At 38.3% G+C, this 25,029-nt stretch overlaps 1 protein-coding gene across 2 annotated transcripts in view; it reads left to right on the forward strand.

Moving 5' to 3' along the window:
* Nucleotides 1-15,476, forward strand: part of NAB1 (NGFI-A binding protein 1 (EGR1 binding protein 1)) — a 48,102-nt gene extending 32,626 nt beyond the window's left edge. Inside the window, exons 5-8 of one of the 2 annotated variants that reach the window (XM_006864049.1) lie at nucleotides 2,719-2,808; nucleotides 5,555-5,717; nucleotides 10,838-10,954; nucleotides 14,793-15,428. In XM_006864049.1, coding sequence (XP_006864111.1) covers nucleotides 2,719-2,808; nucleotides 5,555-5,717; nucleotides 10,838-10,954; nucleotides 14,793-14,881 — 459 coding nt within the window. In that variant the 3' untranslated portion in view covers nucleotides 14,882-15,428. Of the gene's footprint in view, nucleotides 1-2,718; nucleotides 2,809-5,554; nucleotides 5,718-10,837; nucleotides 10,955-14,792 lie in introns of both variants that reach the window. The other variant, XM_006864050.1, reaches the window with a different exon arrangement.
* The last annotated feature ends 9,553 nt before the right edge of the window (nucleotides 15,477-25,029 follow it).

The following is a 25,029-nucleotide window of genomic DNA, read 5'->3' on the forward strand; positions in this document are numbered from 1 at the left end:
GTGTGATGCTGTAGGATGAGCACTGAACCTTAAGGTTGGTTTGAACTGCAAGGTCTGTGGTTCAAACTCACCAGCTGCTCCTCAGAAAACCCTGTACAGGATCACTATGAGCCAGAACTGACTTGACAGCATTTAACAACATGTGTTAAAGAAAGAACCCTGGTCGTGTGGTGGGTGAAGCATTAGAGTGCTAGATTACAAGGTCCAAACCCATTAGCTGCACCTCAGGAGAAAGATGTATCTGTATGCTCCCATAAAGATTTATAGTCTGAGAAACCCTGTGGAGAATTGTGTCCTATAGGATCACTATGATAGGGAATCGACTCATTGCCAGTCCTGGTGTGGCGCTGCGGGTTAAGTGCTGGATGGCAAGGAGAGTTTGAACCAAAAGGTCGGTGGTTCAAATTTATCAGCTGCTCCTCGGAAACCCTATTTAGGGCCGTTATGAGTTGGAATCCACTCGATAGCACTTAACAATAACAGTGCCAGTGGGTTTTTTGGGGGGTTATGTGCTAAAAGCTTTACTGCTTTTCTTATGTGATCCTCACAACAACCCTAATAAGTAGATTCTGATCCTAATTTTTCTTATAAAGAGACCAAAGTTTAGAAAGTTGGATTTCATCCATGGTCATTATGACTAGTAAGTGGTGGAATTGGAGCATTAATACAGATCTTTCTAATTCCAAAGCCTCTGTTGCCTGTCATGGGTACAATAAAGGAGTGTTCATTAGTTAACATGGACACATTTTTCCCAAAAATTCCAGTTGGAATTATTGGATAGCATGTTGAGGAAAAATTAGTTTGGCTATTTACTGTATTACATATATCAGAATAAATGCCAAATGGATGAGAAATTTAAGAAACAAAAGTAAACAATAAAAACTTTGGAAAAAACTAGGGGATAGATTTTTGAGCTTAATTAAACCTTTAGACTAGACATGTATCAGCTCTCTAAAGCAGAGAATGTCTTTATTACAATTCAAAAAGATCACAGAATAAAGTATAAGTATATATGACTACGTTGTTGTTGGTAAGTGCCTTTGAGTCAGCACTTAACCTGCATAGAGTTTCTGAGGCAGTAAATATTGGTGGGAGCAGAAAGCTTCATCTTTCTCCGGTGGAACAGCTGGTGGGCTTCTAATTGTGGAGCTTGTGGTTTAGTCTGGTGTTTATCCTGCAGAGCCACCAAACTCTCATATATTACTATTGTTGTTAAGTGTTATAAGTCAGTTCTGACTCATAGCAACCCAGCATATAGGGTTTCCGAGGAACAGCTATGGAGTGTGAACCACCGACCCTTGTAGTCCAGTGCTTATCCTACAGGACCACACCAGGATTATATTATAAAATGTCCACTGTCCGTTGGTGAGTTTCTTATACTGTGGTGACTTGCATGTTGCTATGATACTGTAAGCTATGCCACCAGTATTCCACATACCAGCAGAGTCACCCATGATGGACAGGTTTCAGCGGAGCTTCTAGACCAAGCCAGACTAAGAAAGAAAGGCTTGGTGATCTTCTTTAGAAAATTAGCCATTGAAAACCCAGTAGAAAGCAAAAGAATATTGCCTGGTGTAGGACTGGAAGATGAGCCTCCTAGGTTGGAAGGCACTCTAGAATGCAGTGGTAACAAATTATTGTTAGCGCCATCGAGTCTGTTCTGACTCGGGATGATTCTGTGTAGGGTTTCTGAGGCTTCAGATCTTCATGAGAGCAGAAAGCTTCCTCTTTTTCCCACGGAGTGGCCGGTGGGCACAAAGCTCTGAAGTGTGGGTCACAGCCCAGTGCTTACCATATGGAGCCACCACCACAGTGGACTTGAGCCATATCAATGGTCATGTAGGTGATGCAGGACTGGACAACTTTGTTTTGTTGTACATCAAGGTTGCCATGAGTTGAAGCCAATGTGATAGCAGCTAGTAGCAATATGTAAAATTTAAAGGTTTTTGACTATCAAAACAATAAAAGTATAGATAAAGTGGGAACAGTTATGAAAATAACAATACCTAGCTCTGGCAAGGGAGCTGTCTGTCATACATTACTTATTGTTTGATAAACCAGTAAACCCTTTCCATTGCATAGCAAGAGGCATTAAAGTGTTTATTTCTTTGTAGTATTCTGCTTAAGGAAATCTCTATTCTGCTAAATAATCCGTACTATGGAAAATGATACCTACTTGAAAATCTTTTGCAGTGTTTTTCACAACCAAATATTGGAAAGGAATCTAAATATCCAATGTAAGGATTGTTGTTGTTGTTAAGTACTGTCGAGTCACTTTCAACTTATAGCCACCCTGTATAGGTTTCTGAGGAGAGGCTAGTGTGTTTGAACCACCAACCTTGTGATTAGCAGTCCATTGCTTATCCTATTGCACCATACCAAAACTCCAAATGTGAGGATCGTGGTTAAATTATATTAACCGCTAGATGAAGTGTTATTTAGTCATTGTTATCAATGATCATGTGTACCAGTGTAAAACAACATGCATAATTAAATTTTTTATTCTGCTTTTTCATGTATGTTTTTATTGAGGTTACAACTGTAGAAAATAAGATAACTTATACCATAAATGACTAAAGTGAAATATAAATTAAAATAATGTGATGATTAGAATAGTGGGATTATGGTAGTTTTCATTATTTTCTGAGTTTTAGGTAATATGATGATGGCTTTTATTTAAAATTTCTACATAAAAACGACTTATTCTTTGACCCGTAGGATGGTTTTCCAGATTTCCAGGATTCTGTGCAGACACTCTTCCAGCAGGCGAAAGCTAAGAGTGAAGAACTTGCAGCTCTTAGTTCACAGGTGACATGAACCATTCGTTTTGGTATTTTTTTTCCCTCTGTGTGTATTTCTTATTAACAACTGGTGCTGGTGGTGGTGTGTCATGAAATCGGTACTGACTCATGGCAACTCTGCATAGGGTTTCCGAGGCTGTAAATCTTTATGGGAGCAGAAAGCCTCACCTTTCTCCCATGGAACCACTGGTAATTTTGTACTGCTGACCTTGAGGTTAGCAGCCTGACTCGTAACCACTGTGCTACCAGAGCTGCTTTATTAACAGCTATGGTGGCCGTGTGCCGTGGAGTCAGTTCTGACTGATAAGCGACCCTGTACAGGGTTTTCAAGGGTGTAAATCTTTACGGGAGCAGAAACCTTCACCTGTGGAACAGCTGGTAGTTTTGAACTGTTGACCTTGTGGTTCGCAGCCCGATTCGTAACCACTGTGCTACCAGAGCTCCTTATTAACAGTTATAAGTTAGAAAATAAAAGGCTGCTTCAACTAGCTTCAGTTTTAAGTATCTGAGGACTTAATTTTAATTTTTGGTTTTTCAAATGTCATCAGATCCACAGCTATGTCAAGACAGCAGTAACAACTTGGTTTGATTTGGTTTGTGAACAGATCTGATAGAGTGCTACTTACTTGTTCTTTGTAGTTTTGTAGGAAATAAGATCCAGTCTCTATGTAAGAAAACCCCACAGAAGGAAATCTAGATAAGGAAAACAGTGATGTTGACTGTGGTTGTATGTAATACAATGTTAAGATAAACAGTATTGTTCCTCAGTAAAATAGTAATGGAATCCTGGTGTAGCGCTGAAGGAGAGCGCAGGTTAAGCTACAACGTCAGTTCAAACTCACCAGCCGCTCCTTGGAAATGCTATATAGGATTGCTATGAGTTGGAACCTACTTGACATCACTTAGCAGCAACGTGAACACAACAGTAATAGTCAACATTGTATTGTTGCTAAATAATGAAATTCATATGTGTAAGAAATAATAGGTAACTTCAGGTACTTGTGCCAACACATTGTTTCGTTGTTTCCACTGAAAAGTACTTTCTGCAAACATCACCTTTTAGGAAGCAGTGTAGGTTTTAATCCTGTGTCTTTCTAGTGACTTGCATGTAGTCAAATTGAGTACTGCCACACTTTGTTTTTTCATGTTTAGAAGATGAAACGATATTTTCCCCTTTGAGATGCTTAGTGAAATTTTATCAGTTCCATTAGTAACATGCTCAAGTGAAATGAGGTTATGAGTATTTTAGATCTGATGTGTATTACTCAGAAAAATAGTATTAGTAATTATTATACATACTCTTTATTAATCAATAGGTGAATGACATCAATTTAAAGAGCATGTTGTGATTTTACATTGTGATTCAGGTCTTTGGGTAACTGATTTTGTAGAGCAACTTCCTTATTTAAACTACTATTTTGTATAGTATGGTAGTAATTTTAATTTTTAATGTGAACTAAGTGATGGGAGAACATCGGCTTTACACCATTGTTTCATTGCAGTGATTACAATCTCCTCCGTGCATCATCATTCAACAGTATTTGTTTCCATTCCCTCTGGTTTTTTGGGGGAGTGGGATGTACACAAAAATGCTCAGGAATATATAATCATTTAAATAACCAAAAGGCACATTCTACCAGCCTGCCTGCCTCCTGGCTGCCAGCTCTCAGTCCCTCTCTTTTCATGAGTCTAGAGTCCTCAGCTGCTCCGTCTCCCAAAATCCTCATCTCTGGTGTCACTGCTTCTCTGGATAGGATCCCACATTCTGCTTGTGCTCTTCTTTTTTAGTGATCTTAGAGCCCTCTGTTTCTGGACTGTAATATAAACTGCTCCCCTGTTTTTGCTACAAAACTTCTACCTTTACAGTTATGACAGTGGCAAATAGTCATGATAACAGTTACTATTGAATCATAAGAATCTTATTTCTCCCTCTTTTTACCAGACCTGTCTAGACAAGATGAAAACTTTACAGTGGGGATTCTGTGGTAGTAATTCTTATCTGTGCATTTTGACTACTACCATCTTGGCAAAACATCACAAATACACTGCTTTGTATCACATATAAGTAATTTAGAGCAGTACATCAAAATGGAACTTAAAACACATGCAGAGGCAAATTGATACACAACTGACTGTGTATTTTAAAACATGTATTTTCCTGATTGGTTGGGAAATACTGCAGTTGCATTTCATGATGAAGGTGAAGATCCTCTTTGTCACTGATGTTTTTCTGAATAATTTGCATTGTTTTAGTGGGAGGTGTTTTTGTCTTGTTCTTCTAGACAGCCGTTTTACACCTTTTTCCCCCCAAACATACTGCCATCCTATCAGAGCCTGTGTAGTGCCAAATCCTAAAATAAAAATGCCAAGATTTCACCCTATGTGTTAGAAGCAGTTTATAGCAGATGTTACTGTTGCTTTTAGGTGTCTTTTTTTTTAACTTTCAAAGGACTCAATACCTTGGAAAACAAAGCTAGGGTTATTTTGCTTTTGCATTGAAATAAAATTATCTTTGAAATAAGAAAGGGTTTTTTGGTGTGTTTTTTGCCATTTGTACAAAATCTAGCATTTTATGTTTAAACATGATACAGACATCTATGTATATTTATAGAAGGTGTATACCACATGAAGTGTGAACTAGTTTTAATGAATACCAAATATATTTGCTGGAGTCTGAAATTGGCATGTTTAAGCCATTAAAGAATCTAAAATGTTTTAGTTACTGATTTTATTTTTGCTTTACTTATTACTAGCAGCCTGAAAAGGTGGTGGCAAAGCAGATGGAGTTCCTTTGCACTCAAGCTGGCTATGAGAGACTGCAGCATGCAGAACGAAGACTATCTGCAGGATTTTACAGGCAGAGCTCGGAAGAGCACAGCCCTAATGGCTTGACATCTGATAACTCTGATGGACAAGGTACATCTTTATAGAAGGACCTGCACCTTCAAAACCTCCTACTATGTGTGTTTCAAAGAGGAAATAAAAAATTCCTAATTTTTAAATTTTGTAGAGACTGTATTATATTCTCTTAAAATTATATTAAATTGTGTGTAAAGGAAAGAATTCATCCTAAAAAATTTCAGTTGTGAATATTTCACCTTACTATTCCCAAATAATAGCTTACAAATAGAATTAACATCTATGAGGAGGCTTCAAAATTTCATGGGAAAATGGAATTAAAAGATAACGGAATTAATCCATGAACCTTTTGAAGCCCCCCTCGTATGTTAAAGGGTGAGTGGGAATGGGAGATACAAATAGTACAGAATCATTTTCCCCTAAAGAAACTGATTCCATGAGAAATGTGTATTGTTAAAAACAAACAAAAAAACCCTAAAACTTACCTTTCTTAGACTTTCAAAAACAGATTTGTCAAAAGTTTATAATATTTGGTTTCTTAAGAGAATAAAATGCTTCTAAAGTATTATGACAGACTATAGCGATTTGAAGACATAAATCTAGAAAGACTCAAAGTGATTTTGACTTTTTTCATGCATGCTTTATGTTGTCCTACAATCCCTATAAAATATTTTGTGTGGTATACTTTGGAAATTATTCCTTTAAACTGTTAAGTTTAGAAAGCTATGTGATTCATGAGTACTTTTAGACATTTTAAATTTTTGTGTTTTTTTCATATTCTCACATGAAGAAAATCTCAAGTCACTATCATTCATTCACTCATACAACTGTTAAATTTTTGCATTCAGGCAGTTTCTGCTTTACTAATGCCTATCTGACTTACGGACAGTTACTTTCCCTTAATTGTTATTGTTGCAAAGTGCCATTGAGTCAGTCCCGATTCATAGTGACCCTGCATAGGGTTTTCGAAGAGCGGCTGGTGCATTTGATCTGTTGACTTTGCGGATAGTAGTCTAGTGCTTCTTTGACAGTACCACACCAGGATTTGCCCTTTAATGTTATTGTAAATTTGAATATGATTGAAATATTCATCTTTGAAATGATTGAACCAATCCCTAGTAGCAACAAATTCTTCATCACAAACACTTTCACTTGATACACATGCAGCTTTTAAATCACTGAAAAAGTTTGAGTCTTTCTTGCCCTAAAGTCCACTGCCATTGAATGTATTCTGACTCATAGCAACTCTGTACAGGGTTTCCGAGGCTACATGTCTTAATAGGAGCAGAAAGTCTCATTTTTATCCCATGGACTTACAGGTGATTTGAACTGCCAACCTTGCAGTTAGCAGTCCAGTGCTTATCCTACATCGCCACCAGGGCTCCTCCTTGCGCTCAAGTAAGGCTGAATAAGAACTTTGTGTACTCTCTCTGAACCAGTAATAAATAACACTTACAGACACAGTAACAGAAATAATATCACTTGGGAACTGTCTATATATTTTGCGTTTCAGGCACAGTTTTCGGCACTAAAGGTATAGCAGTAAGCAAGTCAAATTCCCTGTTCTCTTTGAGTTTCCACATAATAATGGAGGGAGATGTGTGGCCTTCTAAAAAAAAAAATCAAACAGTTCATGATCATTTAACACAGTTCTCCCGTGAACTTTTTGAAGTGCCATGAAATGAGAGTAAGTCCAAAAATATTGCTACAATAGCTTGTTAAGTGCCGCCGAATCAGTTTCAACCCATAACGACCCTACATAGGGTTTCCGAGGAGTGACTGGTGAGCTTGAACTGCCAGTGTTGTGGTTCAAACGACTTTGCAATCCAGCACATTAATCCACAGCGCCACACTAGATCTCACACAATATCCTAGAATCCTTTATTAAACAAAAATATCAAAATGTGAAACTGTTATTTCTTGACATAGCCTACATCTAGGTCTATGCACTTTTGCAGACTGTGTTTTTATCTCTCTTAACTCTTCTCCAAATAATTTTGTACTCTTCGATTTACACCGAAGCAGAACAGTAGTTTAAGCATTCTCGAGGGACTCAGATCATGTTCCTTTTAAAAGTTCTTCGAGTTTGGGGAATATAAACTGATGAAAGGGAGGGGTCAAGATCAGCGTTGCAGGATGGATGGAGTAAGTTTTCTCAACAAAATTCTCATAGGACAGCTCTTGCTACCCTCAGAAATGAGCAGGTGAATTGTTAGTATGGAAGTGGCTATTTTCTTGCCAGTGTGGTTTTCAAATTCTGAAAAATGTTTACCTAATGATTACACCTTGTTGTGAGACTATTGGACCAGCACTGGACTGCGCACCACCAGGTCAGCCCTTCAAACCCACCAGCTGCTCCTCGGAAACCCTAGGCAGTGTCTGTGTTAGTCAAAACAGACTTGAGACAACAATGATTACCATCTTGGGACATTAAAAAAACAATGCCATAAGCTGACTTCTTGACCTTGAATTTAACTGGCCCAGCATATCCCCTCTGAAGCCACTGTTTGTTTTTTTTTAAGGTTTTTATTGTGGATTGAGTGAGTTTTCAGGGCACATCATCGGTTTCACATTCAAACATTCATATACCTTGTTTCATTACATTGATTATAATCCCCTCCACATACCATCAGTTAACAGAGTTTCTCTATATCCTCTTTAGCTTTTTTGGGGGGGGAAACTTTGCCTTTTTGGAATTTACAGTCTCGGCTTTTAGGGAAGGTTTTTACATTTATCTGTGGGTATCCAGGGCTCATGTATGGAATTACTAACCAGCATAACTGAATAATCAGAAAAGGGACATTTTGCTATGTCTGCTAGGTGGCTAAAGTCTGATCCTCAGAGCCTATGGTTTGGACGGTCAGCAACGCTTGGGCCCACGGGGACTTGAACGCCTGACCGGGTCTGCACGGTCTGCATCAGTTTCCCCCTTATTTATTATTTGTTTAAGGGACGCTGCCTGTCTTAGGCGGTCAGTGTGAATTCCTCAGTCTTACCCGTCATCGAAACTCATTGCAGCATGGCAATGGCTCTGTCTTAGGTTGCCGAGGTTCCACGTGATCCTTGCCCGTCTCTGGCCACACGTCCACCATAAACAGACACCATCCGAAGAAGGCAGGGAGGAAGGAGACCAGCTGGGGAACCCACACACAAGATGTTGCTGAAGCCACTGTTTTGATCGGACCTTGCTCTCTGGATCATATTGATAAATTCAATACTCATCCCCAGTTATGGATCATTTTATAAAATGATCATCATTAGCTCTTAACTAACTTTAAAAGACTGATTCAAAGGTCAGCTCTTTGAGCTATAGCTGATCTCTGCCCAATGCTTTTGGCACCCATGGAGCTGAAAGCTTGCTGAGGCCAAAGTGTTAACTTAAAATTGAGTATAGCAAATCATGTGAGATCCCACTGCATCAGCAATAATTTTACAGTCTTTTCCCACCAGTTTCTAGACTCTTGCCACAGTTTCTTAGGGTTTACTGTCTTCCCTCTCTTGATTTATGGGGGACAGCTTTCCTGTAAACTTTGTACAAAGCCAAGGAGCTCTGGTAGTGTAGTGGTTATGAGTCGGGCTGCCAACCTCAAGGTCAGCAGTTAGAAACTACCAGCATTTCCATGGGAGAAAGATGAGGCAGTCTGCTCCCGTAAAGATTTACAGCCTCGGAAACCCTGTGCAGGGTCACTATGAGTCGGAGCCGACTTAACAACAACACGGTACTTAACAACAACAACAACAGTGATTTGGGAACATGTCCACTTGACTTTTGCTTAAAAATTTGATACTGGCCCTGATCTCAAAGTAGTTTTTTCCTCTTGTGACACAAAAAGTTTTTTTGTGTTTGATGGCACCCTAACAAGGAGCTCTGGTATTGTAGTGGTTACGAGTCGGGCTGCTGTCCTCAAGGGCAGTAGTTCGAAACTACCAGCCATTCCGTGGGCAAAATATGAGGCTTTCTGCTCCCATAAAGATAACACAACTTGGAAACCCCATTTGGAACTGACTCCAAGGCTCATAACCACCAACAAGACTAAAAGAAGTGTGCTCCAGAGAGAACTTGTCTGCAGCCATTCACTGGTCAGAGATATGTTGAAGCACATTTGGTTTGAAATAAATCCATGAGCATGTATGAACAGGAGCCCTAGTAGCAATGCTTTTGACTTAGCCTCATACAGCATAAAGTATATAAAATAGTGCTAATCGATGGAAAAAGTAATTTTTGTTGTTGTTAAGTGCTATGGAGTCAGTTTTGATTCATAGCAATCCTGTATACAGTTTCTAAGAGTGGCTGGTGAGCTTGAACCACTGTCCTTGTTCAAACTGACCTTGCCGTCCAGCACATTAACCCACAGCACCACTGTATTACATTTTTGTAGGAAGAATGGTTCCTAATGTTTAAAACCTAAGATTTTTTTCTAAATAAGAACACCCTCTTAAACATTCTCAAACTATGTAGTAAAATATTGTATATGTCAGCAGATCAGAGAAAGGAGAAGAAAGTTCTACTTTAAAATAGTACCTGTATTTTTAAATATTACAGAAACTTTTGAGTTGAGGTCTTTAATTCTCCAGTCAGCCATATATTTATAGGTAAGAGCAAAGGTATTTATGAAAGATTTTATAACTCGTTTATGACACCAGGATAATGTAGTGTTGGGTGAGAGTTTGCTAAGTATGATGGATGCCCGAGCCTATTATTTGGTATAGAAATACTTTTTAACATATCTTTGCTAACTCTTTTTTCATGGATTTGACATAGTTTTAATTTTTTGTCGATTTTGTTTTTAACTCTGCATTTGGCTTAAAGCCATCTTTGTCTCTAATATTTGTTAGATGTGGTTAATGACATACCTTGGTTGAATGGTTGAGCTAGTAAGAGAATGTCTTAAAAGTGGGGATATATTATGTGCCAGTGTTGGAAAACTCACTGTAAATCTCAGCCTTTTGTTTAGTCCATGTTTGTTTTGACAGAATTGTAAACCTTAAGACTAGCATGAAATTATTTGCTATTTTCCTCCTAAATTATTTAAAACTTTTTTTGTATTTTATTTAAATTCTTTAGTCCCTGTTGATTTTTTCCATTCCATTCTTCCTAAATTCAAGGAATCTGTGAAAACTTACTTTAAGAAAGAACATGGTATGTTTTAAATATTTTTCATATTTCTTTTCCTTAGGAGAAAGACCTTTGAATCTCCGAATGCCTAATATACAGAACAGACAACCCCATCATTTTGTGGTGGATGGGGAGCTTACGAGACTTTATTCCAGTGACGCCAAGTCCCACTCATCAGGTGAGGATGTGTGGTATATGATTGGCTAGAGGAACGTTTGAATAAAGCATCTTTAAATTCTGTTCTCCTCCTATCCCTCAGAGGTCGTTATTAGCAGTGTTATTTGTCAGCTTTTCTCTCCCTGGGAATGGTAGATTACCATAATAGCCAGTCAGTTTGGGAACCTAGTACTGGAAGTCCCTGGTGACCAATATGTGACTGGTAAACAACTTCTTGCCTCACTTTGAAATGATTGAACCAGTTCCTACTCGCAACACATTCTTCATGACAGTCACCTTCACTTACAAGTGCACCTTTAATCATTAGAATGCCTTGAAGCCTTTTCTGGCAATAAAGTAAGGCTAACATAGTGTGGCGCTGTGGGTTAATGCGCCAGACTGCAAAGCCGTTTGAACTGCACGGTTGGTGGTTCAAGCTCACCAGCTTCGGAAACCCTATACAGGGTCACTACGGGTTGGGATCATCTTGACGGCACTTAATAACAACAACAACCTAAGGAGTTCTGGTAGCATAGTGGTTACGAGTCAGGCTGCTAACCTCAAGGTTAGCAGTTCAAAACTACCAGCCGTTCCATGGGAGAAAGATAAGGCTTTCTGCTCCTGTAAAGATTTACAGCCTTGGAAACCCTATACAGGATTGCTGTGAGTCGGAATCGACTATACAGCACAGTACCACCATCACCAATTAAGAACTTTATGGACCTGTTCTAGCCAGCTTACAAATTCGTGCTTTGAGGCTCCCTATATGCCAAAGAATGACAGAAAAAGCACACATGAGTGTTAAGATTATTTTATATAACAGTTACATACATGGAGTCCTTGTTTGGGACTGTAGATGAAGCACTGAACTGCTAATCACAAGGTAGGCAGTTCAAACCCACCAGCTGCTCCTCAGAATCCTCTACAAGATCACTGTGAGTTGGAACAACTTGATGGCACTGAACAACAATGACAATTACATGTATGGTGACTTTTATACAAAATCTTTTAATGAATAATAAATGGATGGTTTGAGTTATGTTATTGCCTTTTCTGGACTTTCATGTGTGAAATGGATTATGCTAAGTAAATCTTGTGCACCAAAATCTAAAATTTTCATGTAGATGCATTTAATGGTTGATATTTCATATCTCAACTAAATGAAACTTCCTGCAAACACAGCTATGAATGTGGTGGCTCATACAGTGGGCAAAATGATAAAAACTTCTTAGATATTATCAAACATCTTAAGGCTCAGGAACATATAGTCTCAGGGGACACCATGGTCAATTGGAATAGCATACTGCTAGTGTGGTGCTGTAGAATAAGCACTGGACTCTAAACATAAGGCTGGTGGTTCAAATCTACCAGCTGCTCCTTGGAAATCCTATACCGGGTTGCTCTGAGTCGGAGCTGACTCCTCAGCACTTACCAGCAACAACAGTCCACAAAGACAATGTTCTACATCCTACTTTGGTGAGTGGCATCTGGGATCTTAAAAGTTCATGAGTGACAGCCCCAGTGACAGCTGTTGGTCTCTCCGTGTACAGAAGGAAGGAGTGATGAGAACTGAAGAGGCTTGGAATCCATTAGTCCAGTGGACTAATGGGACATGTGAACATTAGCCTCCATGACTTTGACACAGAAGTACTAGATAGTGCCTGGTTACCACTAACAGCTGCTTTGAAAAGGATCACACTAGAGCAGTGGCAGGGGGACCTTTTTTCCTGCCAAAAGTGATGGCATCATTTGTGGGCCGTACACATTTATCAACTTACACTTAGTCAGCTATATTTGGTCAAACATTTAATGAACTCACCCCTAATAGAACCTACTGAACAGCATTTCACAACAACAACGTGGTGGTTGGAACTGTGATTGTCTTAGAAAGCCCAGTCCAAATGATTCTGCAGGCCTTATGTGGCCCGCAGACTGGATATTCCCCTCCCCTGCATTAGAGAGTCCTGGATAGAGTGGGAGAAAATGTGGAACAAACCTCATCATTATTTAAAAAAAAAAAAAAGAAGACTGGTTTACTGGTCAGAACATAATACGGTGTTTGTACAGCATCAAAATCATGTTAAGTGCCATCGAGTTGGTTCTAACCCATAGCAACCCTGTATAGGGCTTCTGAGGAGTCGCTAGTGAGCTTGAACCGCCAACCTTGCTTTTCAAAGTGACTTTGCAGTCCAGTACATTAACCCACAGTGCCACACCAGGATTCCCATTTAAATCATACCATATTCTATTTCATAGACCGTATTGTAGGTGTTAAATGATGCATACCTGTATACTGTGTTGTGACCTTTAGCATGATACTACTTTTCTTGATTTTAGGCATTTTAAGAATGTCAGAAAGATGTTGAGAAACTAAAATTGTTCTAAGGATTGCATCCTGATCTCATATTTTCCACAACATGAATGAAAATGTGAGCTGTCACTTTAAAGTGCTCTTCCCAAAAAAATACACACACATAAAATATTTTCTTCCACTTTATATGCCTTTGAAGATTTTCTATATAAAACACATGCACCAATTACGTTGTTCATATGTGTTCCACCATAGGTACATGTTTTATATGTACATAGAAATGTAGTTGAGATGGAGTTTATATGTAACACAGTGAAAGGAATGCCTGAAAAGTTTTTTTTTCTTTTCTTTAAATTGAGTATAAATTTTCCAGACCCAATAGAGCACAGATGTGGGTTTAGATCTCAGTTCAAATACTTAATTAAGTTATCCTAACTGAATTATTTACCCAGACCCTCAATTGCGTCCTCTGTGAAATAGAAATAGTCACAACTAACATGTAGGGTTTGAGTATTACGTAAAATTGTGTGTCTGAGTTGCATGGCAGGTAGGAGTTTCCTAAGTGGTAACTGACACTCATTACTCTCTTTATGTAGAATTTTAAATATTCTTCTGTGTACAGAGGATGAATCTGTAAGTTGAGCCACCTGATTTCAGATAAGGAACCCTAGTTACACAGCGGTTAATCATCCAGCTGCTAACTCAAAGGCTGGCAATTAAACCTACCAGCCGCTCCATGGGATAAAGGTGCAGCATTCTGCGTCCATAAAGATTACGGCCTTAAGAGGCACTTCTACTCTACCCTACAGGGTCCTATATTTTTTCTATCTAAATTTCAGATAAGCTATTTGTATGGCTTATTTTTCTAGAATCATTTCAAGGTGTTTGTGTGTCCCATTTCAAACTTTACCTAAAGATTACGTTTTTATCTGTGAAGTTGAAATTAACTATACACACTTAACTCCATGGAATGATTTCTTAACAACGTAGAATCTTCTGTTACCCTATTTCTTGACTACAGAAAGTTAAAAAAACAAATAGTTCCAAAATTAGAAAGATGCTTTTCTGTCTCATTTTTTCATTGAGAGTAAATATTTTAATCAGTAGCTTTGTTGTAATTTATGTATTTATAATGTTGGATGAACCATTAAATAAAAGCTGGCATGTTCTGTTTACTAATAGTTTCATAGTTTCAACTTCGTTTTCATCACATCACCTCACGTAAATAACTGTCTCTATTTATAAATGAAGGTGCTGAGATTTACAAGGATATTTAACTTGTTCAGAGATTTATGCGAGGGGGACTTTGAAAGTTATGGTTCATTATCTTTTCATTCCATTCTTCCACAAACTTTTTGAATCCACTTTGTATACCTAGTAATTTAAACCCAAAATCTAAGCTTTTAACCAAAACTCTAGATATATAACATTGCAGAATCACGAGAAGTTGATAATATTTGTTGTGGAGCTTGCATTTGTATTAAATGTATTTGTGCTCTGTCATCTTTATTCAGAATAGTAATGCACATTATGTTTCCATTTTATGCAGACAACCTAGGGATTTTAAAAGACTACCCTCACTCAGCTTTTACCTTAGAAAAGAAGGTCATCAAAACAGAGCCTGAAGATTCAAGATAGCTGTGGAAATGGCACCAGATGTAAGGATCATGCTCCATCATAGAAATAAGCCTTAATAACCAATGTTGCCTCATTCAGCTCAAACAGATTTCATAGCCAAAGCCTAAGGACTGGTACAGTGGTCTGTGGAAACCAGCAAGACTGAACAACAGCCACAAAAGAGAAAATGGAGAGTGTTGCAATTTGTAACAGAAATAATTGATCCTTTCACATTCCTGTGTAAGTCCTCCTGTGTATGGCTTACAAATTAATATTGTAAGCATTCATTATTTAAGAATGTACAATGTATTTGTGTAATTTATAAAAGTGAAATCTAGATGTTGAGACCTGCTTGGTCCAATATATATGGATGCAGTTTATTTTACTTGAAATTTTGTTGTCTCAGTGTATTTAGTGTGAATATGAGAGTAAGTCATAGTGTAGAATCTTTACAGTCATAAAAAAGACAGTTTAAGTGATGTTATTGTCAGGGTTGCAGTGACTGGAGTCGAAGGCAAATACTCAAGATAGCCAAGGAAACTTGTAGGGATTTACTATCTGATAAAACCAGTGCTGTTTAACAGAAGCTACGTAGCTAGCATTCATATAATGGCATTTTTGCTGATTTAATCAATGTATAAGGTGCTCTGGTAGCATAGTGGTTACGAAGCGGGCTGCTAACCTCAGGATTAGCAGTTCGAAACTACCAGCTGTTCTGCAGGAGAAAGATGAGGCTTTCTGCTCTCGTAAAGATTTACAGCCTCGGAAACCCTGTACAGGGTCGCCAAGAGTTGGAACCGACTCCACGGCACATAACAACAACAACAATCAATGCATAGTTACACAATTAATAAATTCCAGAGGAAAGTTAAAAGAATTAGGAATAGAGTAGAAAAGATCTCTACTTAGTTGCCCCAGATTGTGTTGTATGATAGCTACTTGAGATAAAACAAAATGAGAAACTGTTACTTGGACAGAGAAGTAGAAACAAGTGTACTGATGTGTAAAAGCCTTTACTCAAATATTGAGTTTCAGAATGTGTTAAATAGATTAAGATGTAAGTAAGTTAACCCTCGTTTGATAAGGGGAGGTGATTTTTAACGAAGAGTGAGTCTCGTCAGGTGTCTGGAATCCGTCTCCATTTACAGGAGTCATGCGGAGCCTAGATGACTCTCACTGGGGATATCTTTGCATCCAAACCATTGTGTGAGCAATCACGGTCCACTTCTGCAGGCATATTTCTGTGGATGTTTAGTTGACACCTATATTTGTTATTTATTTTACAATTTCAGTTTTGTATACTTTTCAGATTTATGAGTTCAGTTTTTTTCTTAAAAGTCATTTTAATGAGAAAGTTTAATTTTTTTTTGTTTGAGTCCTGGTGTGACTCTGTGGGTTAATGCACTATACTGCAAAGTTGGTTTGAACCACAAGCTTGGCAGTTCAAGCTCACCAGTCACTTCTCAGAAACCCTATACAGAGTCGCTAAGGGTCAGAACTGACCGCACTTAACAACAACATTTGTTTTTTAATTCCCGCTATTTAATTAATGGGCTATGTGCATATATTTGGGGGTAGGGTGTGCTTAAATGTTAATAATGTACTTGCCTACTTAATAAATGAGAATTTCACATTGGAATCCATAATAGTAAAACTATAAATAATGACTTCTGCCATTTTTTTGTTGGTTTAAGAAGAGAAAATATTTGCTAGCACTACCTACCTACTTGCTACAGATTTCCTCCAAACCTAGGGATTGCTGAGAAGAGTGTATCAAATATGTGCTTTTAAAAATTTAGTTCAGCTCTAGATCATAGCTCGATAAAACATTACCAGTTGTAATCTGCTGTTCTGAAGGTTGTCAGCTGGATGTTGATGAAATGTCTGCACTGTAGTCTCTGATCACTGTCATGTATGTAATTGCTTTTTCATTTTGGTTTGTAGAGTAACTTTACCGGTAGAAGCACCAGTAAACAACTTTTATACTATTAAAAGGCTTTTTCCCTTCCTGTTTTCATTGTATCATATCGGTTCCCACTGAAGAAACTTTTTATGGACCTTGCAACTTTGTTGCTAGCTTGAGGGTGATTATTGTGGTTGTATAGTTCACTGTGTGTAGAATAGTATGAGTATGATTTAAGTAGAATGTTCCGTTTTTAATATTAGCCATAGCACTGGTTAGTATCTCAGTAGTTTCATGAAACGTTTCCTGTATTCTAATCTATTTTGAGAAATTTTGTGGATTTTTTTTAATGTGTCTTAAAGTTCATTTGTAGATTTTAATAAGTGACAACTTTTAAAGATGCAGTAATCTTCCAGCTAATATTTATCAGTCTTTTGTGACCCCATAAACTGCATCTGTAAGTCCATAAATAAGTTTCCTTAAGTACCATATTTGTCTGGTCTTTCAAGTTAGTGATAAGAAGGAAGCACAAGAAAAAATTCAGTAGAATACAGGTTTTATTTTGTAAACACTAATGTATTAAACTTGCTATACATTAAAGCAAATAATATATATTTTTATTTGAATTGTATATATGAATTGGATGTTATAACTAGTTGATTTTTCATTGTGTTAGAGGTGTTTTCACTGAACAAGGTCAATTGGTTACCTCAGTATTACAGCCAATATAGTCCAAGGGACCATTTCTCCCCACGTCTGTGTTATAGTTGATTGTGTGACGTTTACGTTTTGTGACTATTAAAGCTGTTGATGAGGTGGGACGAGTGCTCTTGCTTCCTGTTGCAATAAAGATTCTCTGTGCCTCACACACTCTCGTGGGTAGTGCTTTTCCACAGTAGGAATATTACACTGTTCTACCTCACATATGGGACTGACTGGCTGGGGCTTGGGTGTCAGGGGTCCAGGCACTTGTGTCTTCAACTGAGGCTAAATATTATTGTCCCTCACCGTCTTTTCTAAAAAGTTATTTGGCAGATTGGTACTCAGTTGACACTGGGCTGTCAGAGAGATTGGTTTCTTTTAAAATAAACATGTCCTTATAAATTATGAGATGCTTATAAGGACACGTTTTAAAGTCACCACTATTTCTAGCCAACTATATTAATAAATAAGGAGCTCTGGTAGCGTAGTGGTTACGAATCGGGCTGCAAACCTTAAGGTCAGCGGTTCGAAACTACCAGCTGCTCCGCGGGAGAAAGATCAGGCTTTCTACTCCCGTAAAGATTTACACCCTCGGAAACCCTGTACAGGGTCACTATGGGTCGAAACCGACTCGATGGCACTTAACAACAACAACAACATATTAATAAAGAGAAATATTAGGATTTAGCATTTAAAATATAGTCCTTTTTGTAACGTGTTAATGTGCCTTGGATTTAATATTGCTGGTTATTTGTAGGAAATTGAGCTAGGTTGTGGTAAATAACGAGCAAAAACCTTGGGCAACATGGTTTTAAATGATGAGTTTGGGGTGTGAAGGCCAGAGAAGGAACACCTTACCTTTGGGGAGCCCAAAGCTTAGTTCATAGGGAATTAATACCTCTCACATAAAATAATGGAGTCCTGGTGTGGCACTGGACTGCTAACCACAAGGTCAGTGGTTCAAATCCTCAGAAACCCTATACCCTATGCAGGGTATGAGTGGGAACTGACTTGACGGCACTTAGCAACAACAAATACAGCAGAACACAAATTTTGTTGTGTTAAAGATTCAGGGTGATGGAGGGCTATCCTTGAAGAGCATTCTGTGAGATTTGACATCATAATGCCAGAGCAGTAGCACTTGTATTCTGAGACCACTTTTTAACTGTTGCCGTTTTATTTTGAAGCTGAATGTTAACTACAGATATGCTTCTCAGGATAATATTCTTTTGACAGTTTCATTGAACCTTGGTTTTTCTCCTGTCCTTAATTGTTAATCCACTTGAGTTAAAACTTAAGAATTTGGTGATTATGAGGATATTAGTTCCTGTGTACCTTTACAATTATAGTTGGTAGTTTTCAGGGCTTAAAATCTAAATAAGGATGTAGAAAATGATGACTTCTCATTCCACCTAGCGTATATATGGTCTGATCAGCTACTCTAGTGGTTAAGTAATATTGGCATGGTACCCATCTTGCTTATGGTTTCATTTATTATTACATGTAACACAAATAAAAATTCACCAGGTATTAAGCTGGTGAAGTCAGGAGCTCTCTGTTTCTTATAAGAAACGAACTTAAGTAAACAGATGAACTTAGAATTAAACGAACATTTTGTGTTTGTAACAGCTTTTGAGGCATATGACCAAATATGATAGCTTGTGTTTTTACTCAAAATCACCGATGGTCCAGCTGTGCATGGGTGGTGTTTCAGGGAATCCAAGCTTGTTTACTTATTGTTAAACATTAAGTGTCCTCAGAAATGGAACTCTCAATTGCTCAAGTGGGCCTCCACAGTTAACAAAAGAACAATCCAGTGTCCGCAGATTTGTTTGTATCGTAAATATGAGGCTTAATGTCCAAACCTTGCAGTTGACTGACTACTTGATGACCCTGTCAGATGATTTTTATTTCATATACAAGTGATCAAAAGCTGAATGCTCCAAATAGGGAGTATGTCTTACTTTCAGAATATGTAGTAGTTAAAGTCTTAATACTTCTTCCTTCTGTTTTTACTGACTTTTAAAAATTAAGGGAAAAAAAAGAATCACCTTGAAGATGTTTTTCTTTTTTGTGGACAGAAAAGGCTAATCAGAAAGTTTTGTTTTGTTTTGTTTCTATGTTTAGAATCAGTTTATTAATGTTATAGAATTAAAAAGCGTAGTCTTTAAACTTTTAAGTTTGTAATTTTTTTTTCTTACAAGCTTAGTCACTTTTTAGGGGGTATGAATAATGGATGATTGGTTTCATTAACAAAATTGGCTAATTATGTGTCTTAATTCTTTTCATATCCTTTCTCTTAGGATCACACAATCCTAAGTATTAATACAATATCCTGTAATTTTGTTCACCTCTTGGCCACAACTTCCCAGGGTTGTTCTTCAGATATTTGTGACTGACTGACAGTGTCACTCCATTACTGATAAAGGTCTAGTTTATAGCAGCTCATCTACATAGAAAATGTTTTTTTAATGACTTTGCAGCAATTGGGTGGTACTCTCAAACAAGGAACATTTCAAATAAATCACATGAAGTACTAATATTAGTTTCTATTCCATTGGCTGTAAGAAATGTTTACTTACCATTCTTTTTCCATTGTATTTTTAATTGCCTGATTTCAGCTAGTTCATGAGATTTTTTCTCCTAATTTTTGTCTATGTTGGACTCAATACACTTTAATCAATTTACTTACCGTCGCGAAACATATCCAGTAAGAAGTTTGAAGGGGTCTCAAAATCCAAAGCCACTGACACGAGTTGATTCAAACTCTACATAGGGTTTCTGAGGCTGTGAATCTTTACAGGAGCAGAAAGCTTTACCTTCCACCCATGTAGCTGCTGATGGGTTTAAACTGCTGACCTTGCAGTTAACTGTCCAATGTTTATCCTAGAGCGCCACCAGGTTTTAAGGGGTATAGATAGTTAATGTGTTGGTAGTTCATGTCCACCCAGAGATGCTTCAGAAAACAAGCCTGGTGAACTGCTTCCAAAAACTCAACCACTGAAAATGCTCCGTAGCACAGTTCTCTGACACACATGGTTTCCATGAGCTGGAATTGACTTGATGGCAACTGGCTAGAAGATACTTGAAAAATACTTTTTTCTGTGCAAGGCATTATTTTACTTGATGCTAATTTGCTTAAAGGCCTGTAGTTTTAAGTTCTAGACTTAATTTTTAAAGCATTTACTGCTTTAATTGTAAATTCTCAAGAGCTGAATTATTCACAGTCTAAGAGAAAAAGAGAGTTTGTTGAAGGCTGCCTCCGAAACAAATGTGTGCAAAACGCAAATTAAGTACGTGGCACTCGTTCTGACTCATACTGACCCTTATAGGATTTCCAAGGAGCAGCAGGTGAGTTTAAACCCCCAACCTTGAGGTCCACTGCTTATCCCGTAGCACTACACCAGGACTCAAGATAGGGGTGCCACACAAGTGCACAAATTAAGAACCCAAGGATTTTCCTTACCGATTTGAGAGTGGTAATTTTAGTAATTAGGCAACCAGGCTCATTTTGTTGTGGTGAGCACCAATTTAGGTACAAGTTAGATTGTGCTTCATTATTTATACATTCTGAAGCCTTATCACTCATCTTTGCATTAAAAATTTTGTATCATAAGTTTATGCTCAAAATACCATGCTCAACACCCACACATAATCCTAAGCAAGCAGGACCATTCTCTCAGCACTCTGCTGACAGGTCACTTAGGCTCAGTACGTAGGAAGATGTTGAAGTCGTGCATACATAGGTGGAATCATGGGTAACTGGTTTAGTGGAGGCATTTTATCATTTACTGAGAATAACTATCATCTAAGTGAACACTTAAGCCAAACATCTGTGGTTAGCACTCATACCCTGACATTTGTTATCCTTCCCAGAAAGCAAAATGATTTCTTTGATAGCATGCTGTTGTAAAACAGGTTCTCCAAAGTCTCATCACATCATTTTAGTTAGGTTTCCCAGAAAAGTACATACTTCCCACTCTCACATTACTGATAACATAATGTACAGATGGATTTCATCAACAATTACAGTGCTCTATGTCTTTCTTTTCCCTTCTGAATTTAGATATTGTTTCTGTGATTAGAACATAGCCCGTATGTTGACTGTGCTTTTCTTTTGTATTTATCTGCCCTCAAATTGGACCACAACTTTTGGATTTTTATTGGTGCTGGTAGTTATTAAGTGCCGTCAAATTGGTTCTCACTCATAGTGACTCTGTATAGAGTTTCCAAGGAGCAGCTGGTGGGTTTGAACTGCTGACCTTGTGGTTCGCAGTCCACTGCTGATCCTACAGCACCACACCAGGAGTTCAAAGTTAGATTCATAGCAGCCTTGTATAGGGTTTCATAGGAGCAGCTGGTGAGTTTGAACCACCAACCTTGTGGTTCAAACCAATCTTGCGTTCCAGTGCTTATTCTCTAACACCACATTGATTAGAAGATAGCAAAATGGTTTGTATAATAATGAGATAGACCTATCATAGGCCCTAATATTTAGCGCCAGTTCTTAGGGCATTAAAAGACAAGATCTCAATTAAAAAAAAATAATTCAAGGTGAAACAAAGTTGAGGTTACATAAAGGGAAGAAAAAACAGTATACTTAGTAGTGAGAAGAGATACAAATTCCATTTCTGTGACTTTAATATTAAGCCTGTGGGTTATAAGTTAATTGGTTTATAAGAGAAGTCACTTTCTTCTGTGATTCCTTATTACAAAAATAGGATTGCCTAGTAAAGCAGATGACTCAAAACTAAGTATTAAGGATGTTAAATGCCATTGAGTCGGTTCCGACTCTTAGCTACCTTGTATAGGTTCTCCAAGGAGCAGCTGGTTAATTCTAACCACCAACCTGGTGATTCAGACTGACCTTGCAGTATGGTGACTATCCTACCTCCCTTTCCCCAAAATACATATTGTAAGTTCTAACCTCTATTCCTGTGGTTAGAATCCCCTGTGGGAATGAGTTGTCTTTGTTCTGTTGGTGTAGCGTGTATTTTGAGTCAATCCCCTTTGAGATGTAAGAGAGAAAGAATCGAGCAGAGGAGAAATGAGTTTGATACATGTCAGGATACATGGAGCTCCCCAGGGAACCAGAAGCAGACGTGAACCTGCCTCCAGAGACAACAGAGAAAAAGCCTTTCCCGAGAGCCGTCACTCTTAACCCTCCTACACTGAGAGAATAGATAGCTGTTAAAGTCACTCAAGTGAGGTGTTTCTGTTGCGGATTACTCTAGTACTAATGGCTGTAGTGCTGTTTATCGCATTTACCATTTCTTATCCCTCCACCAACAGCTCTACATTTAATGGTTCCTGCAATTCCAGCAGTTTAGGATCTTTTGAGAATTTGAAGTCATTTTTCTAGACTTAAGAGTCCATTAAGAAAAAATTATGCTGAACTCACAAATAAACTTTAAAGAACTTCCGGGACTAGGGCTGAAGTGTGTGTTGTATATATTGTTTGGGGGCTGAGAGGACAGGGAGGAAACCAGGAATTCTGAGAAGCACAAGGTAAATTACGAACCATAGTTCATTTAACTTCATTTCCATCTTCAGATTTCACCTACAGGTTATTATTCACAAAAAGAAAAAAAAGTTAATTTTGTTACAGATCTAGTCCATCCTGCACTGAGTAGAAATGTTTTGGAAAGAATACTTAAAAAGCATACAAAGCTATGACTTAATTAACTTGTGACTTAATCCGCTTCACAAGTCAGTAAACTTGTGGTGCTGTGGGTTAATGCACTGGATTGCAAAGTAAGTTTGATCTGCAAGGTCAGTGGTTCAAGCTCACTACCCACTCCTAGGAAACCCTATACAGGATCGCTATCGGTTGGAACCGACTCAACAGCACTTAACAACAACAACATCCTCATTTTATAAAAGGAAAAACTACACGGAGGGATTTAGGAACTTCTTGGTACCTAGAAAAGGAGTCCGTTTTCAGATCACTGTTTCTGATCTTAATGAGCAAAGAAATCAGACTTGGTATTTGGGAAATACAGGTTTACCTCCAGCTCCATGTGGATCAGTGGTGAGGGCACCAGTGACAATTATGGAAGGGTCAAACAATATAAATTCAAAATCAAATTTAAATAAATTGAGGGATTTTGTTAAGATGGTGAAATCATGCAGTTTTGTTAAAATGTGTTCTTAACAAAGTCTGAAGGGTTTTTTAAAAACCAAAAATTTATCTGTAGCATTTTTAGGGACACCTGGTGTGGTGCTGCAGGATAAGGCGTTGTATCGCAAGGTCAGCAGTTCAAACCCACCAGCTGCTCCTCAGAAACCCTATACAGGGTCGCTATGAGTTAAACCAACTTGATGGCACTTTACAACAACAAGGACAAATTGGCCTTAGGTGTGCCTAAAAATGTTAATCTAAGGTCAAATTAAGGAACTATTCAAAATATTCATACTCTCAAACCACATTATTCTGAACAAGCACAAAGAAGAAAGAATTACAAGCTACCACCCAGACCCATTCTCGGTTTTCTCAGTCTTGCTCTGTGCACCAGCAGGCTGGTTCCTCAAACCCATTGTTGTTGACCCTAAGAGTGACCCTTTAGGACAGAGTAGAATTGCCCCTCAGGGTTTCTGAGGCTGTAAATCTTAAAAAGACTGCCTTGCCCTTCTCCCAAGGACTGGCTATTGGGTTGAGTAACCTTTTGTTTAGCTCCCAATGCTTAGTCCCTTGCTACACCAAGAGTCTTTTCCTCCAAGGCATATTAGATAAATGACTGAGGCAGCTAGAACCAGGGCTTCAAGCCAGTTCATTCTGGTTCAAAACCTCTGTTGAAAAATTGCATTTCTACCCCAGAGTCAGACTACACTTGTCCCAACGATTCTGATTCAGTGGATGTGGGCTAGAAATACAAATTCTCAGCAGGGGTCAAACCATGAGGCCCCGTCAAGAACTTAGATTGAGAGTGCATTTGCAGGCAGTTGAATGTGTTACATGGTGCTGCATAACAAAACATTCTAAAATGTAGCAGCTGAAAACAATAAACATGTATTCGTTTCTGTGAGTCATGAGTCCAAGTCCTGTATAGTTTAGTAGTTTGCGCTCAGGGTCTCTCACAAGGCCGCAATCTAGATATCATCGACTGGGACTGTACTTCCAAGTTCACTCCTGGGTTTTTCCATAGAGATGACTCCCAACACGACAACAGGCCTTGTCCAGAGCAAGCCATCCAAGAGAAAGCATATCCATGACAAAAACTATACTCCAAAAATAAAAAACTATACTCCCTTTGTAACTTGATACTGAAATTATATCCCACCACTTTGTAGTCTATTCATTAGAAACAAGTCTAGTCCACATTCAAGGTGATGGAATGACACAAGGGTATGAAGACCAGGAAGTGGATATCACTGGATGCCATCTTGAAGTCTGCCTTCCACAGCGAGAGAAACAATGAGCTCTGTTTCAGACATGAATTTGAGAGGACTTGTTAAGTGCCCTCAAGTGAGTTTCAATTTACAGTGACCCTGCATAGGGTTTCCAAGGAGCAGCTGGTGAGCTTGAACCACCAACCTTGCAGTACAAACCAACCTTGCAGTTCAG

The sequence above is a fragment of the Chrysochloris asiatica genome, unplaced genomic scaffold (genome assembly GCF_000296735.1).
Source record: "Chrysochloris asiatica unplaced genomic scaffold, ChrAsi1.0 scaffold00059, whole genome shotgun sequence".
Classification (NCBI taxonomy): domain Eukaryota; kingdom Metazoa; phylum Chordata; class Mammalia; order Afrosoricida; family Chrysochloridae; genus Chrysochloris; species Chrysochloris asiatica.